At 50.0% G+C, this 17663-nt stretch overlaps 1 protein-coding gene across 1 annotated transcript; it reads right to left on the bottom strand.

Moving 5' to 3' along the window:
• Window positions 1-7585: 7585 nt before the first annotated feature.
• SOX8 (SRY-box transcription factor 8) lies at window positions 7586-11848 on the bottom strand. The gene is made up of 3 exons (XM_075767402.1): window positions 11095-11848; window positions 9484-9722; window positions 7586-8545 (listed from the first exon to the last, which is right to left on the bottom strand). Exons 1-3 carry the CDS (start codon window positions 11535-11537, stop codon window positions 7809-7811), a joined length of 1419 nt encoding a protein of 472 aa, XP_075623517.1. The 5' UTR covers window positions 11538-11848; the 3' UTR covers window positions 7586-7808.
• Window positions 11849-17663: the final 5815 nt, after the last annotated feature.

Below are 17663 nucleotides of genomic sequence, written 5' to 3'. Positions count from 1 at the left end.
GGTGTTCGCTGCCTGTGCTTCGGGAGCGGGAGGGCATCTTGCATCTGGTTACCACACAGCAGCGAGGTCGGGCGGCATCCTGAGGACAGGAAGGAGGATGTTAGAAATGAAGTTATCCTCTGTGAGCTTCTGAGCAAAATTTAAAATGTAATCTTTATCACGTGAAAACCTCTAGGTTACGTGAAGGTGACAGCTTTCTATTTTCATTGGGCTGTAATGAGTCACTTGCAGGGAAAAAAAAAAGCTGTGTCTTCATTAAAGTTTCCCTTTTTTCCCCTGAAACTTGCAACCAGCTGCGTACAGACGTGACAGTAAACTGCTATTCCTGTTTGTTATCCTCTCAAAAAAATAACACGTTCCTCATCAAAATCACACCTACCCAACGTGCTGGGAAATTTTTTTTATTCTTTCTATCCCTTCGGTGTGTGTGGGTTTGATTATAACTTGCAGGCAACTGCTTAACATCAACAACAACAAGGAAACTTTGGCAGAAGCCGCCTCAAAGGATCCGTGTGCGAGATGTTCAATGAACTTCCTAGCTACCAATAATTCCAGTTGGCTGCTTTTCCTCGAGCTGCATCCTCCCGGCGTCGGGGTGTGGAAGTGGTCAGTGCCCCATCGCTCGCGGGGGCTCCTCCAGCTGCACGAGGCTTCCCCGAACAGCGGCTCTTTGGGAACGGGAAGGGGGGGAAGTGGGAGAAGTTTATTAGTTCTTTTCGTTTTTCTAAATGAAGCTACTTCTCGCAAGTCTAAATATTTACTGCCGTTTCTGGACACACACACAAAAATTAATAAAACTATCCGTGGAGCGAGATTCTGATTCCCAATTATTTTGCCTTCACAAAGTTAAAAAATAAAATAAAATCCCAACTTTGTTTGTGCATTCTTACTGCAAACACAATGCCAACAATGGCTAAATAGACAGCATAATAAATAGCACCACAATGCCAACATAAAGGCCTTTCTGGTACTGCATACAAAATATAAACTGTGCCATGCCATTATTATTCCGGAGCCCTTGCTGAAACAGTGCAGTTGAAATTCCACCCCCAATGTGCACCTAATCAGCCATTCAGAGCCCCTTAATGACTTGTCAGTTCTTTGCCCTGCCATTTTCTGTCCAATTAATTCTTTTATTGTGCACCGGATAAAGGAAGACAAAGGCCTTCCATGCAATAATGAATCATTAAAATTCAGCAGCTCCTCTCTTGTGCTCTTGGCTCCTCACCAGCAATTCAGGCTGTTTCGCATTCGTTATGTGTGTGGTGGTTAAAATTCACTCTACCTCAAACAAGACCTTTCAAAATGCTTAACCCTTTCCTGGGTGAAGACCTCCATCACTACATTGGGAATTTAGACATACACACACACACCCCCCAAAAAAAAAAAAAAAAAAAAAAAAGAGGAGGGGGACGAGCGAGGGGAGGAGAAAGGCAGGCAGAGGTATTTTGGGTAAATGTTTTAATATCACGTCTCTGACAGTCACAATATTGCCTGCGCACACATCCACAAACAAATACGGGGAGCAGGAGCCGATGCCAGCGCGGCTGCGAGAGCGGCCAGGCTGTGGAGCCGCGGCGGGACGGGTGTGTGGGTGCCATCGCCCCCGCCCGGGCGGCACTTTCCGACCCACGCCGGCAGCTTTGCATCGCTTTCCCTAAACCAACACAGCCCCGGGAGCGGGTGGCGGAGGCAGGGACGGACACCCTCTTATTTTGGATTAGGAGTGGCTTGGTTTTCATTCCTAATTGGTTTAAGATAAACTGAAAGAAGCCGGCTTTTAAACCTGAATAAGTGTGTCCAACCGGCTTTTTTTGCACGGGCTTCACTAAATCAGGTCAAAACCAACACTCCAGTTAAGCCAGTGACACAGTGTGCATGGCTGAGCTCCGCAGCCATATGGGAGCGGCTTAATAGGGGTCAGCAGGAATGCCGGCGGCTCTTTCAAGCGCAGGGAGGGCAGAGCCCCACTTTCGGCAGCACCCACCGTGTTTATCCAAGTACCAAACCGTTTCTGAGCAAGAGCCCCCAGGCTGGTGGCAACCACCACCCCACGGGTGACTCCCGTCCCACTGCGGTGGCTCTCCTGCCGGCAGCACCGCAGGCAGGTTGCAACAGAAGCCGGGGGTAGGTTTTGTTTTCTGAGCCCTGTTAAAACTGTTTTTTTCAGTGCAGGCTGTGTGGTTTCAGGGAAAGTCATCGCCTGCCATTTCCCTCCTCGTGCGGCAAGGTTCTGCAAAAAAATAAACTCACTTTCTACCTAAGCCACAAAACCAGCCGCTGCTCCGGCCACAGCCCCGCTACTGAAATCCGCACTTCTCCACAAATACTCTGCGACAGAAACCCCGTGGCCCAAGGCCCACGATGAGCCGCCTGGGCTGACCGAAGGGCTGTCGTTCATGAAAACCCCTGCTCATCGTCAGGGAGCAGCCCCGGCATCGCATCGCATCTCATCGGCAGGGATTGCCCTGCAACCTCTGCAGCTCCGGCGCGGGCTGGGGTTTCAGGATGGGAGGAGAACAAAGCAATTTGTAATAAGCACCATTTTCTGTGGTTTGTGCTCCAGGGGACTATTTTTAGCTCCTGCTGACTCATTTGGGAAATGGCTTCCCCTCCCCAAGCCTCATCCTTTGCCACTTGGTGCCATCCTTAATTCCTGCGTATAACATGCATAAAAGGAACTTAAAATGACACCACCTCGGCTCAGCTGGCCGGTGCCGGAAGAGATGGGACCAGGGCTGGACCAGGCCTCCCTGGCTCCCACGGTCCTGGCCAGCTCCCCTCACATCGTTAATTAGGGTGCCGTGTGATGAACCCCGAAAAAAACCTTGTGGAGCCTCTGCTGTGTTCACCACAGCACCTCCTCCTCTCGCCCAGCCTTGTCCCAGCAGCTCCCATGGCCACCAAGCCTTCCCATGGCAAAGGAAGGCTTCACACACTGCTGCTCCTGCTCCCAAAATCTCTCCAGCTTCGCACAGCAGTGTAGCTCTGCCTTACCAGGGTCACTGCCCGCAGCATCTGCCCGCTCCCCTGAAAATGGCTTTTGCTGCCCTCCTGGTGCTTAAACACCACGTACTCCAAATGGCACTCATGGCTCTAGTTATTTTCATTTTATATTTATTTTTTTTTGCCTCCAGATAGCAGGCAACGTGTAGCCAGGGGCTGCGAGCACCCAGCCTTGGCCACGGGAGGATAAACATCTCTTCATCTCCTCGAGCATTAGGCTGGAGATGCCGGGTGAGGACAGGCAGCCCCGCAACTGCTGCTTCCAGGAGCAGCATGTGAGGATGGCCAAATCCCTGCGTTCAGATCCCCGGGGATCCGGTGGGAAGAAGTCCTGCATGGGAAGAACCGGGGAGCTCCCCCGGCAGGGGCTGTCCTGTACCCCCACTCTTGTGGCCCCATGTCTCGCAGCAGAGCAGAGCTGCGGGTCGGCTCCGGCGAGCCCGGCTGGAAAAGCCAGATGTCCCGAGGAGGTCAATCCGTAGACAGGGAGCAGAGATATACCCATGCAAAAGTTTATTAAAGCTGAACGCTGTCGTAGAAATGCCATTTAAGAATTTCTTTGCTATGAACCTAATACACAACTGTAAAAAAACGTGTAACAAAAGTTGATATCACTCCAGGAAAAATTACAATAAGGAGGATGGGAAGGGACTTTTTCTTTTTCCACCATGCAGAAGGAATGTGGCTACGGTCTATAAAATTAATTTCCTCTTTCTTACTAAACAGTACCTTCTGAGCAATTCAGATAAATAGCAACATTCATTATTCTCTGCACCAAAAATAAAAAAAAGAGGAACTTTTATCGCTTGTGTATTCCTGCAATTATCTTGAGAACTCTTTTTTGTTGACAGCCAGGGGTCAAAAGCTGGTCTTGGTTTCACCTGATCCCATTGACTTCTGCAGAGACATTCCAGATTCACGCCAACACAAGAACCATCAGAGCCGAGCTCGGGACACACAATGCTGCCATTCACGTCAGGAAGACGCTCGGCTCATGGAAATTCACTTCTCTTTCTGCAGATGACATCTACACATAAAAGAGAAGAAAAGGACAATGCATGAAAATGCATTTGTACAAACAGCATTAATTTCAAATCAAAATGCTCTTCTCTGAATATAAACTGTGGCCCCAATCAGTGATTCTTTTCCTAGGGAAATGAAATGGGAGACTCGTATGTTTAAGCATAAATCTGGGTGTGGAGAATGCACTTCTGGTGCTCTTAGAAATTTCCAGCGCACCCTAAAGCCTGAGTCACTGGGATTATCCAGGCCAGTGAATTTTACCTGCCTATCACCTTCTTGAACATCCGTGTTGTAATGTCTCTGAATTTTACTCAACAGCAAATGTGCAGTGAGTATCCCTTACTCTGAGGGCAATGAAAAAAAAGGTTGAATGTCACCATTCAGCATTAGCTGGTCAAACGGGAGCTGCTTCCAGGAGCTGCAGAGGGGTCTCGAAGGCTCTCATTATCGCTTGTACCTACGGAACGGTATAGAGCTACAGCATTTGATTTCTGCAAATGTTAGCAAAAGCTAACTTGATTTTCCAACGCTTATAGAAAGCAAAACCAAGCGTGGCCAAAAGCAAACGGCTTTCGAGTCTGCATATTTTGGACGTGCATTTCCTTGGTGCAGTCGCCAGGCTGGCCCGGGGGCCCCTCGGCTGCGCAGAGCGGAGGAGAGCAGGGCTCTGCACAAACCCCCTGCAGCTCTGGGCCGTCCCCAGGACGTTGCACTCCCTGGATGTCACCCCGTGCCAGGAAGGCACGGCTGGTACGACACACCGGGAGGAGAAGAAACAGGAGAGAGGGAAGAGGTTGGTAATGTTCCCCAAGCCTGCGACCGGGCCCCATTCTGCTGGGTGCACAGACCCCCGTCACAGTCTCCCACGAGCCAGAGACGCTTTGGTGCAATTTTTAATTTCAGTATTTTGGGTGATTTACAATACCATCGCATACCAATATTTTCACTGTGTTTTAAAGATTAGTCCAAGTATCGCTGAAGTCAAACTTTGCTATTAAACACCAAGAACGAAGCAAAGCTAAGCACTGATATTCCCATCTCACCCTTTTTTCTTCTTTTTTCCCCAAAGCGCGTGACTCGGGAGAGGAAGCCCTACCTCAACACGCAGACCAGGCAAAGCCAAAACGCATCTATTTTTCAAGCACGAGTTAGGATAAGACTTGAAACTTGCATTGTAACCGGAGAGAGGAGAAAGGAGGAAAGAAAGTCTCCTCTGAAAGTTACTCTGCAGCTTTGGCTTACAGCGTAATAAAGTCATTTTGCCAGCAGTTTGTAAATGAGCGCAGAGAAAATGGTGTCCAGTTACAGACACTCTGGCAAGATAGCTCTTGGCAGATACTGCAAACTGCAAACTTGCATTGGGACACCGGTGTTCAGACTTTGTTAATGTTCTTGAGCTTCATTAATTGTCATCATCGCATTTATTTCCCCCCCCCCCCCCCCCCCCCCCCCGCGTTAAAACATTTTCCACAGCGCTGCACTGCAACCACGTCCTGAGCGCGTTTCTCAGGCGGGAGCATCTGAATTTCCCTAATCCCAACTCTTTCCTCCCAATTAGGGCCCAGTCTGAAAATCTTGAACTGGTAAAACCAAACTGCAACTTAGTTTATGTAACAAACAAACAAAAAAATAAAGTCACAAATGTAACTATTATACTGACTGCATTTAAAAACAAAAACACTACATGCAACATATAATTTTGTTGCTATCATAATTAAGAGGTATTTACAAGGGCTTGCCAACCAGAAAACAGAATTTGTTACTGTAAAATTCCTACGTGCTGTACAGAACAAAATGAACTTGGTCTAAAACCATCCAGTCTGACCTTGCAAACCCTTACTCATGTGAGCAGTCTCAATGAAATCCTATGAAATCCCTGGGATTACAGTCATGGAAATATACTTCTCAAGGAAGTAAAAAAAAAAAAAAAGAAAATAAAATCTCATAGTAAGACACCGTTTAAGTACAGGGAAAGGGAGCAAGGACAAAATAAAACCCAAACAAAAAACCCCCACCAAACCAACATATTAGGAGAACAAACAAAAGTGATCAAAACATTTTATTCTGAATAGCCTGCCTCTTTCAAAGCTGTTGTCCGCATTTCTTTTCAGCGCAGAAATAGGCTCAAGCAGAAAGAAAACATAACACGTACTTGATAAAAAGCAATTTTTAATTTTATCAAATTGATCTGTACAAAAGTTAGCATTGCTTAGGCAGAAGCTAGTGAAGAGAACAGATAAGTAACAGCCAAAGTCTTTTAAACTTTATACAGAAAAATAGATTGCATAAAAATGAGTTTTCTGTATTCTCCCCCACCCCCACGTCCCCAAAAGGAAATATGCAAAAAATATTTTTAGAAAAAGAGTAGGAAACGTAGAAAAGGTAAAAAGATGATAACCTCTGAAATGTGTTTTTAGATTTACAAAGTTTTAAAAGGCACAAGTTACCATAAAATAGATGGTTATTATATGCTCAGCATACAATGGAAGAAGTAGAAATATATCAATGAAATATTAGTCTAAAACTAAGTACCTAAAAAATTTTTTTTTTAGTGGAGAAGATTTTAGTTTCACAGCTTGATGGATGATATCTGGTCCCTAGAAGCCAAAATTAAAGCAGAAGTTGATAATTTCTCATTAAATTACATCTTCCTATAAAGTAGTCCTGGTTCTGAAAGTGTACAAAGACTCTGCAAGCCTTGAATTCAATTTTAACACCCGAAAGCAGGTAGCCAGAAAAATCGCCTGCTCCTTTTTGCAATCGTTTTAGCCTCCCAATTTAATTAGTAACTTTCCCCCCCTCGTTATTTTACATTCCCGTTTGAGTTTCTTGTTGGTGACCAGGTCTGCGATGGGCAGATTCGTTCAGTCCCTCTCTCAAACACGACTGCTGCAGCGGTTCAAAACGAAAAAAACCCAAAAACCAACGAAAATCTATAGACTCATAACACCATTTTATTGTATCATCTCCACTATTTTTATGCTCCCTCCCCACCCCATCTTTAAAATCTTTTAAAATTCTACTTTTTGCACGAAATTACTTCATTAATTAAAAGACAAAATAATACAGAACATAAATACATATTTAACAGATTTAAAAAAAAAAAACAAACAACAAAACACTTTAAACTTCCAAAAACAAAACAAAATGTTAATTACAGCCAAACCTTGCTTAGAAGAACTCTTGACTAAAAAAACAAACACTTCAGACATTTAATTGGTTGGTCCCACCAGACTCGTTTGTTCCCACGAGATTGTTACACGGAATAGCCGGGTTTTGGGGTTTCATCCACGTTGGTCCGAGTGAGTTCTTGCCCTCAAGGTTGGTCCGTTCCTCACATTGCAATAGACCCTTAAAGTCTCGAACAGCTTTTTTGTTTTTTTTTTTTTTTCTTCCCCCCCATTCCCACCCCACCCCCCCCGCTCCACTTTTGCACTTGTCAACTTCCACGACGAGTAAGTTCAGTTCAGTCCTCACAGAGGAGTTGAATGGTTTTGTCCTTCATTTATTCAAAAGGAATCGCCGGTCCTTTTTTTTTGTGTGTGTGTGTAGGGGGGGGTTTAATTATTTTTTTATTTGTTTAAATTGTATTAATTAAAGAAAAATAGAGCTCTGTCCTTTTGGAGAGTTTTGAAGCAAGGGGACATCCAGTCGCAACGAGCAGAGTTCCCAGTGGCTCAGGAGGCACTTCGGAAACTATCGCGGCACTCCACGCTCTTCGTCTTCATTCCTTCATTAGTGCATACATTGGGGAAGCCCTCGGGGGCTCCGCACATCCTTTAAGGCCTTGTCAGGGTCGTATAGACCGGCTGGTCCCAGTTAGCGGTGGGGCTGTGGGCCGGCGGGATGGACAAGCCGTTGAGGATGGGCGTTGCGTAGGGACGGCGGGAGGAGTGGAAATAGGGATACTGGTAAATGCTGGAGGGGTAGCCAGGGTAGGGGTTGTAGTAGTTGGAGCTCTGGAGGTCCGTGTAGTCGCACTGGGAGCTGGAGAAGGAGGCGGCGGCCGTGGCGGTGGAGGCGGTGGTGGCGCAAGCCTGGGCGCTGTAGGAGCCGTAGTCGGAGTGTGCGGGGGAGCCGTGGGACTGGTCGCTGTAGTGGCTGGGGCTCAGCTGCTCCGTTTTGATGTGCGGCCTTTGCTGGCCCGAGTCAGCGGACGATGGCGATGCTGAGGCCGGGCTTTTGTGAGTCCAGACCTGGTTGGTCCCACCGGTGCCCGTGGCAGAGTGGGAGTAGGATGCGCCGTAGGAGCCGGCAGCGGCGTTGGGGCCATGGTCGGCCGGCATGGCAGCGTGGCTGTTGAGCGGCAGGTACTGGTCAAACTCGTGCACATCAAAGGTCTCCATGTTGTTGATGACCTCGCTGCTCAGCTCTGAGATGTCCACGTTGCTGAAGTCGATGTTCTGGCGGCCGCTCTCCACGAGGCGGCGGCCCTCGTGCTTCAGCTCCTGCTTGCTGCCATGGTGGAGGTCGGTTTTGGGGGTGGTGGGTGGGGTGGGTGGCCCGTGGGTCTGGCCTGGGGACGAAGGGACAGCAAGGCTTTAGCAGAAGTGACCACAAAACACCCAACTCCTTCAAGGACAATTAAAATAATGCACATTTTTCCCCCCCTCTTATTGCAAGAGGGGAAGGGGAATTTAAATCTATGGTCCCGTGTTGGAGGTGGCTGATGTCCCCCTGCAACCATGCCAGGGACCATGTCCTCAGCTGGGGCAAACCACCCGCATGGGTGACGGTTCACAGTGGGGAGGAGAAGCTGGGGAGCGCACCGTGCCCACCAGGATCACCCTGGGACATGGCAGGACACCCCCGGCTGCACAAACTCCCCCTCCCCTCAGAAGCACAACCAGGGGGTGGATTCGGAGGGACCCGCTCGGCCTCTCCCTGCCGGCAGCCTGAAGCCAGCCCAGCTCTCCCGGAGGCAGAGAAGCCGTCCCGGCAGAGCGGGCCGGGGCCGGGATCCCCAGCCAGGCTGGGTGAGAGCGCAGACGCGTCTGAAGCTGCAGGACGTTCGCAATCCTCCTGGAATCTGTCAACACGCGCCCCGTGCCAATTCGCAGTGCTGCCGAGAAGCGGGGAGCTTCGGGGGAAAGCTGCGTCTCTGGGACCCGCTCCCCCAGGCGCCCTTCACATGGCCAACAGATTATTAACCCTTATTAGCTCGCCATTAATTCTCCCTGCTCCTGGGCCAGCTGGGAAACCGGGGTCCCTGCACTTTAGGGATTTCGTATCGCACAGTCAGCTCTATAAGCATTTACTAAAGAAAACCTTGGCCACGTTCACAACCTGCTGCAAAACCACAGCTCTCGGGGCAATGACTCCTGCTTTCGGATGGCCCCAATCCCACCGATATTCGTTTGGGGGGCAGATGAGCCCATGCCTGCCAGCGGGTTCATGTCCCAAATCAACATGCCTGGGACCTGCAGATTTTTTTTGCCCGTGGGGGCTGTTTACCTGTGTGATCGCCGTGATGGTGGGAATCGGCCATGCCTCCCAGCCCGTTGTCCGCTTTGTAGATCTGCGTGCCCGCATGGTGGCTGAGCTCGGCTCCGGAGTCAGAGTCGCTCTGCCCGGCTTTTACACTTTTCCTCCTCCGTGGCTGGTATTTATAATCCGGGTGATCCTTTTTGTGCTGGACTCTGAGCCGCTCAGCTTCTTCCACAAAGGGACGTTTCTCATTTTCACTTAATAAACTGGTTTGGGATGGATTTTTTTTTTTAAATAAGGAAGAGGGGGAAAAAAAAAAAAAAAAAAGAAGTCCAAAATTAATATCTTTTCCTTACAAATTTTCAGCCTATTTCCAGACCTACGCATTCCCACTTCCCATACACTGATTTGGGCAACCAGAAAATTAATTACAAAATGAATTTGCCGTGGCAAAAAAGTATTAATGTACTAATGCAAAAATGTATTAAAATACCAGCTATAGAGATGTGGAAAAAACTGACCGCTACCGATAACTGGGCAAACCAAAATCCCCGTCCCATTTTAAATGCCTTTGTCAAATATTATTCATATGTTTGCCCTACAAATGCCACCCCCTCACCGTGACAAACAACGCTGCCCATTTCCAGCTTTGATTAGTGCTTACAAAGAAACCACGAAGACAACAGCGATGGGATTATTTCTTTCAAAACTCTCCCCCACCCGGACCTCTCTTTGCAAACTCTTGGAGAGTCTGAAACCACAGCGGGAGCATCGCTGGCCCAAGCAGGCAGGAGAGATGCAAGTCTGGTACGGCCAGACATGACCGAATATACCACGCGGTAAAACGTGGCTCGTCACAGAGCCTTGGAAAGCAGAGCGCAGTCAATCGCTGCCCAGCAAAAAAAGTTTGCATTGGTGGGCAGTGCTGAGCACACGAGCACAGAGATAACAAGGGAAATTAGAAGATTAAAATAAGTGCTAAAAGTCAGCTTGTTCGGTTTTACAGTTTGTTAAGCAGCAAGCAAACCAAAGAAAAAACTTTTAGAAAAAGCCATCGTAAAAGAAGCGATTTTGTAAGTCTCCATCTCCTGGGGACAGGGACATGGGAAACTCTAGCCAGGAGAGGAAAGGGCCCAGGCTGCACATCTCAGCGATGGAGCAGGGAAACATCCACGCGTGACACAGCGCTGGGGCAAGACCCATCGGCAGCGCCCGGCCGAGCCCGCTGCGGCTGTGGGTGCCGGGCCCCTGCACGGGGCTTTTTTCGGAGCGGAGACCGGCATGTCCTTTGCAGCGTGCCCACACGCTCCGGGGGATTTCTGCAGTTCAGCCTGAAACGCTTCAAGAATCCCCCGCGGGCAGAGACGGCCCCAAAAAAAAAAAAAAATTAAAAAAAAAAAAAAGAAGAAAAAAATATTTTAAAAACCGGTGGGAGGGGGAATCCAGCCGCGCACCCCGAGGCAAAGCCCCCCTCGCCTCCCCGCACAGCCCGGGGGGTCCCGCAGCGCGGTGTCTGTGCGCGGCTCCCGCGCCCTCAGCCCGGCGCGGAGCGGTGTCCCGCGGGGGGTGCGCGGCGCGGAGCGAGGATGCGCGGAGCGGAGCGGTGCCCCGCGGAGGAACGCGCGTCCCGGGACTCACCGCCAGAGCTTGCCCAGGGTCTTGCTGAGCTCGGCGTTGTGCAGATGCGGGTACTGGTCGGCCAGCTTCCTGCGGGCGGCCTGCGCCCACACCATGAAGGCGTTCATGGGCCGCTTGACGTGCGGCTTGGCCTTGAGCGATCCGTTGCCGCGGACGGGCATGGGCACCAGGCTCCAGTCGTAGCCCTTCAGCACCTGCGAGACGGCGTCGCGGATGCAGGCGGGGAAGCGCTCGTCCACCTCGGCCGCGTCCACCTTAGCGCCCAGCGGAGCGGCGCCGGGAGGACGCGGGGCGGGTGCGGGGGCGCAGCCCAGACCCTCGGAGCCGGCGGGGGACAGCGGCGAGTCGGAGTCCGAGTCCACGTGGGACATGGAGCTGGTGGTGCCCGCGGGGCTGCACGGAGCCTCCAGCGCTTTGTCGTGCTCCTCGGTCATGTTGAGCATTGGTGGCCGCGGGAGGGGCGGGTGGGGGGAAAGGGGGCGAGGGGCAGAGCCGCCCCGAGGGCGAGGAGGTGCCCGGGCGGAGCGGCGGGGGCCGCGCACCCCTCCGCGGGCGCCTGAAGAGCGAGAAAAGATTTTAAAAAAATAATAATAATAATAAATCTAGAAGAACAAAAATAAAAGACACAAACGCGCAAAAATCAGCCGAAAAGCAGAAAACAACCAAAACCAGTCCTGCTGCCGTCCCGGCGCCCCGCTCCGCTCCGCGCCCCCCGCTCCCGGCCCGCCGCCGCGCTCCACGTCCAGTGCGAAACTCGGCCCCCGGCAACAAGTTACTTTAAGGCGAGGGCAAGCGGCCCCTCCTCCGGCGCCGCTCCCCATTGGCGGAGCGGGAGGGATTATTTACATAAGGGGCGGGGTTCCCCGCCAGCGGGCCTCGCGCTGCCCGCCCGCCGCACTCCCGCCGCTCCGCCGGCCGGACCCGCTGCCGCCCGGAGGTGCCGCCGCCCGGGGGGGGGGCGGCTGGATGCGGCCCGGCTGGGGAAGGGCCCCCCCTTCTTTCGGGGTCTGTGGAGTTCGCCTCTGCCGCTGCGTATTGTCCGGGGGGGGTGGGTTTCGCCGCACCGCGGTACTAGCGGGGACCCCCCGGCGGGGGGTGTGTGTGTTTTATACCCCCGGCGTGCGCAGAGGACCCCCCGTCTTGGGCGGGGGGGGGTACCGGGGAGCGGGTACGGGGCGGCCCGAGACTGCGGGGCTCGGCGGTGGGTTGCTGAGCCCTTTTCTAAGCCCCGCGGGACGCGACCGCCGCGGTGAGGAGATGCGGAGCGGGGACGGGGCGGCAGCACCGGGCGGGACGCACCGGGCGGTTCGTGCCCTGGGGACAGCTGGTAACTTTTTAAGCCCCCTTTCCAAGGGAGCTTCTAGGGAGGTCGGTGCGTGACAGAAACATCGGCGCGTCCCGGTTGCAAGCGGGGCTGGAGCTGCCCGTGTGCTCCCGCGGCCGGTGCAGCCCTCCGGCAGCCGTGCGCCCCCCGCACCCCCGAGCGCGTCGTTTCTCTCCAAGGGGCACATAACGGAGGAAAGCGGCGGATTACTGGAAGGAACCGAAACGAGCCCCTCCGCGTCCCCCGCCCCGTCTCGCCTCTCCTCTCCCCGCAGCCTTCCCACCTCCGGGCTCGGTCCCGGGCACCGGGGAACCTCCCCGGGAGGGCAGAGCCGGGGCTGCGCTGGCCGCGTCCCGCCCGACGCCGGCGGCTTTGCACCGTCCGGAGGAGGATGCGGCACCTCGGGGTGAGCCTTTGGGGTTGGGGGGGGGGGGGGTTGTCCGTAAAATCTTCCCTCCCTCCGGCAGCACCGGCTGCGGGAGCCTCCGGTGCGGGGCTGTGCGCCTCGGGCCCCTCGGCAAAATCCCCTTTTAAAAAGATCTCCCTGCTCGATCCGGAGGGCTGCCCCTCTTCAAGCGAGCCCTGGGTTTGCAGCATTTATTTGGAGCATTTGATTCTAATTATCCGTGGAATCCAGCCTTCTAATTGCGACTGGAAAAAAGCAACTCCCCAAATTCCAGTTTTATCCTCTGCTTCCCCCAGCCCGGCTACCCCCCGGAAAAAGAGGGTCAAGTACAAGATTTACAGGAAAAAAATAGAAATTGTGCGAGTGTTTCAAGCATTCCAGCATTTACAAAGTAACAGGAATGTGGTGGTTTTGAAAGCATTTTGTTTAATTACTGCAATGTATAAGAACCTCAAAATAAAACATATACATTGAATTTAAATGTAACACTGCTTACATGTGCTTTAATGTCTGTATGCTTCCTGTGTGAAAATGAATATATTCCGTTAAAACGCAAAGTGGGATTTTATTTTATTTAAATATTCTCTCATTTCCTTATTAGTAATTTCTCAAGATTTAGGCTTTCAGTTTGTAGAGTCACAAAATGAGTTACCCTTAGACAAAGTTTTTATAAAATATAATTTCACAAAGCATCTTTAAAAAAAATAATAAAATACTGTCTTTAATGCTCAAGGCATACTATATGTGTTGAACTTGCAAGTGAGGAATAACTGAACTTTTCTTCCAGGGCCCAATCCAAAGCTTAATGAGATTGTGGAAGAGTTTCTGTTTCTCTGGGCTTCAGACCGGTGGCTTTGCGCTGCTGTTGGCAAAACTTTTTTTCCCCCTCATGTGACATATAATTAACGCACAGTTCTATAATGCCTGTCTCTTTGGGTTCTCATAGCTCTTTAATAAGTTTACCTTACAAATTACCCGAGTCACAGAATTTCAGTATTTCATCTGTTTTTAGAGGTGGCTTAGTCAAAGCAATAATCACTATTTTTAGTCCATCTTTTCAAAGACAGCCTCTCTTGCGGAGCACCTTCCTCGGGAGATTCAAACCTCTTTGCAGGACTGAGGCTGGGAAGGGATTTGTGGGACACTTGGAGCTTTGGGGCAAGCCCATGGAGGCAGGAATGAAAACAAGAGCTCCTATTTTCTGATCCCTGTCTTCAACTACAAGTCAAGAGGCAGAAGAGGCCTCCAAGGACAGCAGGAATTAGACTTTGGTTTTCTTCCCCCTTGCATGCTGCTGCCTTTCACAGCTCCCCAGCTCTGCCCGAGGCAGGGAATTGCATTTTCCAGCCCACATGCTTGAATTCCTCTCTGTCCTACGCAGGTAGAAGGAGGAAGACAACTTTCTGTAGTTGCTTCCTCTTACTCCAGAGATGGGCACAGGGAAGAGGTAGTGCCTGGAACCAGAGCGGGGTACGTGTCCTCCTTCACGTTGATTTTGTGATCTTGCACAAACTATTTCATGTCTCTGAGCGTCAGTTCTCAGCCGAGCTGGCGGAGGGAGCAGCATTGCCCTGCCTCGCAGACTGATCTGAGCTGGGCAAGGCTGTGAGAAGCTGAGATGACACAGGGAGAGAAGGGACCTGGGAGCACCTGGGAAACTTCAGTAGCTCTGGTTTCCTGAGAAGGTCACTCATCCATGAAATGGAACAAGATTACGCTGGGACAAAAAGCGGGTTCAAGTGGTGTCATTTGTCTTACGGGGTCTCATGTTCAAATGTTGTGCTACAAAGTACCAGTGATGTTTGCACAGGGATGGGCAAATGATGGAGCTGCAGGGCAGGTCTTGCAGTGATCCTACGTGATGCATCATCTAGACCTGGCCTAACACTCCTCTGTCTTGACCCAGCCCACTGCAGAGCAGGCCCTGACAGCAGGATTTCCAGGAAAAGGGTGCAGATCTGGGAAGGAGGAACTGAGGTTCCTGTTTCCCAGTGGAGCCTTAAAGAGTGCACCCAAATGGGCTATGTTCAGAGAGGACTTGGTGGAAAAAGAGAGCTGGCTGTTCCTGACAGAAAGCAGGCACAGCAGAGGTCCACCAGCTGCCTGTCAGTATTGGTAATATTGCTTGATTTTCTTTAGAGTCTGACACGGTCTCCAATAAAGTTCCTGGCCAGCTCACACCAGCATTGCTTAAGATCAGGCACTAAATACGAGGTCTGCATGCTCGGCTCCATCACGTTGTCACTTGTCACCTGGGAATGCGCAGAATCCCCATGGGATGGAGATGGCTTGACCTCCCATGCCGGTTCCTCTCTGCCGTACCTATTCTTTATGCAGGAGTAAAGTGTGTGTGCGTGGACTTCAGAGTAGTTGGAGCCCCACAAATGTCAGGGAGGAGACATTTCATCTTCAGTAGAAGAGAGGGAAGGCATTTTCAGAGCATGAGAGCACACGGAAACCACTGCACATGATGGGATATGCTCTGCAAGGCGCACACATGCTGCAGTCCTTCCCTCGCTGGATGGAGGGCCAGCCCAAAGGTAAGCTCTATCGCTTAATCTGATCAAGCGGTAAAGTCATCATTTTTCAAAAATTGGCTACCTTTGAACTGTGAGCAGATTTTACATGGGAATTTCAAAGAGCAAATAGAAAGAGCCTTACAGGGGAACTAAAAACAACCCCGATCAGATAAGAGTAACCTATGCGTCGTGTTAAAATAAGTCTCCGACATCTGCAGGATTAATGCTCTGCCCAGAGGATTCAGCAGTTCAGTGGCAGCTCAGAGATTGCTGTGAAACAACGTTCAATCCTTTTCAGGAAAGCTCCTGATATGTGGAGAAAAAAAGGAAAAAAAAAAAAAAAAAAAAGGAAAAAAAAAGAAAAAAAAAGAAAAAAGAGACCTTTAATTTCAATTAAAATAGCAGCAGAAGAGCTGAAAAGCTTTGCTCTCAAGATGAACCATAGTGGTGGGTCCAATCCTACACTCTCTGCTTGTGAGGCTTCCAGCACACAACCGGTGCCTGCTTATGCAACTGCATAAGACTAAATTTATATTGCTCGGCTGCTTGCAGATCAGTTTAGGTCCAAAATTTGTCTTCCGTTTGCATGAAATGAGCCTTGCTCCTCTGAACAATTCAGGAGTAAAACGGACAGAACCTTTTTGCAAATTTTCATTAAGACTTGGGGTATTTAGTCCTTGGCATTTCCACAGCTCCCACCACTGTGCCTAGCTGTGCTCTCGAAATACTTGTTTTCACCTGCACAGCAGGAGTGAAAAATTACTCTGTACTGTCATGAAAGTCACTGTGTGCTCCCATCACCGCAAGAGCAAGTCTATTGCACAGCTTCATCCAAAGCCTGTCATTAGAGGTGTTTCCATGGATTGTGAGAAGCTGGTGACTCCAGGCTCCCACCACCATGAGTGGATGCAAACTTGCACCCCTTGCACAGCTGCTGCAGTCTGCTGAGAACAGGGGGGAAAGAGAGAGGCTTAAATATTAGTTTAACATTTATTTTTACCGTGTTAATGGGGTGCTTAGCTCCAGCATCCCTCCTCTTTCTGGTCAGGAATGGATTGGCAGCTGCAGGGCGAACAATGGAGGAACATGTCCCCCAGCAGCTCTTTTCCAACCCATGAACATTTACCTGGCGTTGATACAAGAAACTCTGCACACCTGCACTGGGCAAGACTCTGCTGACCTCTCTCCAGATTGAAATGCAAGTGGAGAGGAGTGCATGGCATTCCTAAGCCCTTTTCTAGGTTTTATCACGGCAGCAGATATCGGAGAAAAGCTTCAGTGTGAGTCAAAGGCAGCGAGGGCTTCATGAAAATCTTTACATGTTACATTGGGCCCGGTGTGGAATTTCTGCTAAAATAAAATAGCCCTTACTAACAAACACTTTTATGATTATTAATTTTTTAATATCCCAGTGGAAAAAGTTAACTAGCAGCTTGTTCTGAGTTTTTGTCTTGCAGCTTTCCCAGCCTGAAGCTGCACAACCATGCTGCTGGCAGTCAAGGACCCGGAGGGGAAAGCGATTACAAACCCGAAGGGGATGGCCTTCTCTTTCGGTCTCAGAAAACATACATGCATAAAGACCAAAACCCATGGAAAGGAAAATATATGTCTATGTGTTATTTCTGTTCAAATATTCTAAGATACCAGCATCAAAACAAAATTTGCTTTTGCGGGATCAACAACACATGTGTGCATTACACGTTAAAGGCCAGGCAGGACGCTGGCAAAAGATCTCGTCTTTCCTCCTGCACAGCACAGGCTGGGTGGCATCTTTTCAAAACAACGGAGAAGCACAAGTCTACTAATTATGATTACTGTGATTATGAATTTTGTCCTATGGTACTGCTTAGGAATCCCTCTTCCGAATCAGCACCCCCTCATTATAGATGCTGTACAAATACAGGAGAAAAAAAGGTAATTCTTCCTCTGAAAATCTTGTTCAGCCTTAATCCTGCTAACCCTGGAGTTAAAGATCAGATTTCCACAGGGAAGGATCGGGGATTTTAATGGCAAAAAATATTACCGCTGGAAAAATCTTCACTAGTAGAAGGAAGCTCCCAAATTTTTTGCGAGATCCCCATCTCTCATTTAGCAAACGCAGCTGAATGCTCAGTGGGATTGTGTATAACTGCATTATACATAATTGAATGTATGTTTTCTTTAGAGGAGTCCCCAAATGTTAATGCTGCTTTACAAAATAGTTATTTCTGCACACATTCACTTTCTCTGTTTTATTTAAACCCAATTCCTGGCAGCCAGAGGGGCAAAAGACTAGACCTGAATGAACACAGAGTAATTTAGGGTGCCAGGGACAGCGCGG

The sequence above is a fragment of the Balearica regulorum genome, chromosome 15, assembly GCF_011004875.1.
Source record: "Balearica regulorum gibbericeps isolate bBalReg1 chromosome 15, bBalReg1.pri, whole genome shotgun sequence".
NCBI classification, from domain to species: domain Eukaryota; kingdom Metazoa; phylum Chordata; class Aves; order Gruiformes; family Gruidae; genus Balearica; species Balearica regulorum.
This window is presented reverse-complemented; position numbering and strand designations above follow the sequence as displayed.

Coding starts and splice junctions, on each gene's coding strand:
- SOX8 (XM_075767402.1), bottom strand. CDS start 11,537: ATGCTCAACATGACCGAGGAGCACGACAAAGCGCTGGAGGCTCCGTGC. Junction 9,723..11,094: donor ACCCTGGGCAAGCTCTGGCG/GTGAGTCCCGGG, acceptor ATCCCAAACCAG/TTTATTAAGTGAAAATGAGA. Junction 8,546..9,483: donor CCATCACGGCGATCACACAG/GTAAACAGCCCC, acceptor CTTCGTCCCCAG/GCCAGACCCACGGGCCACCC.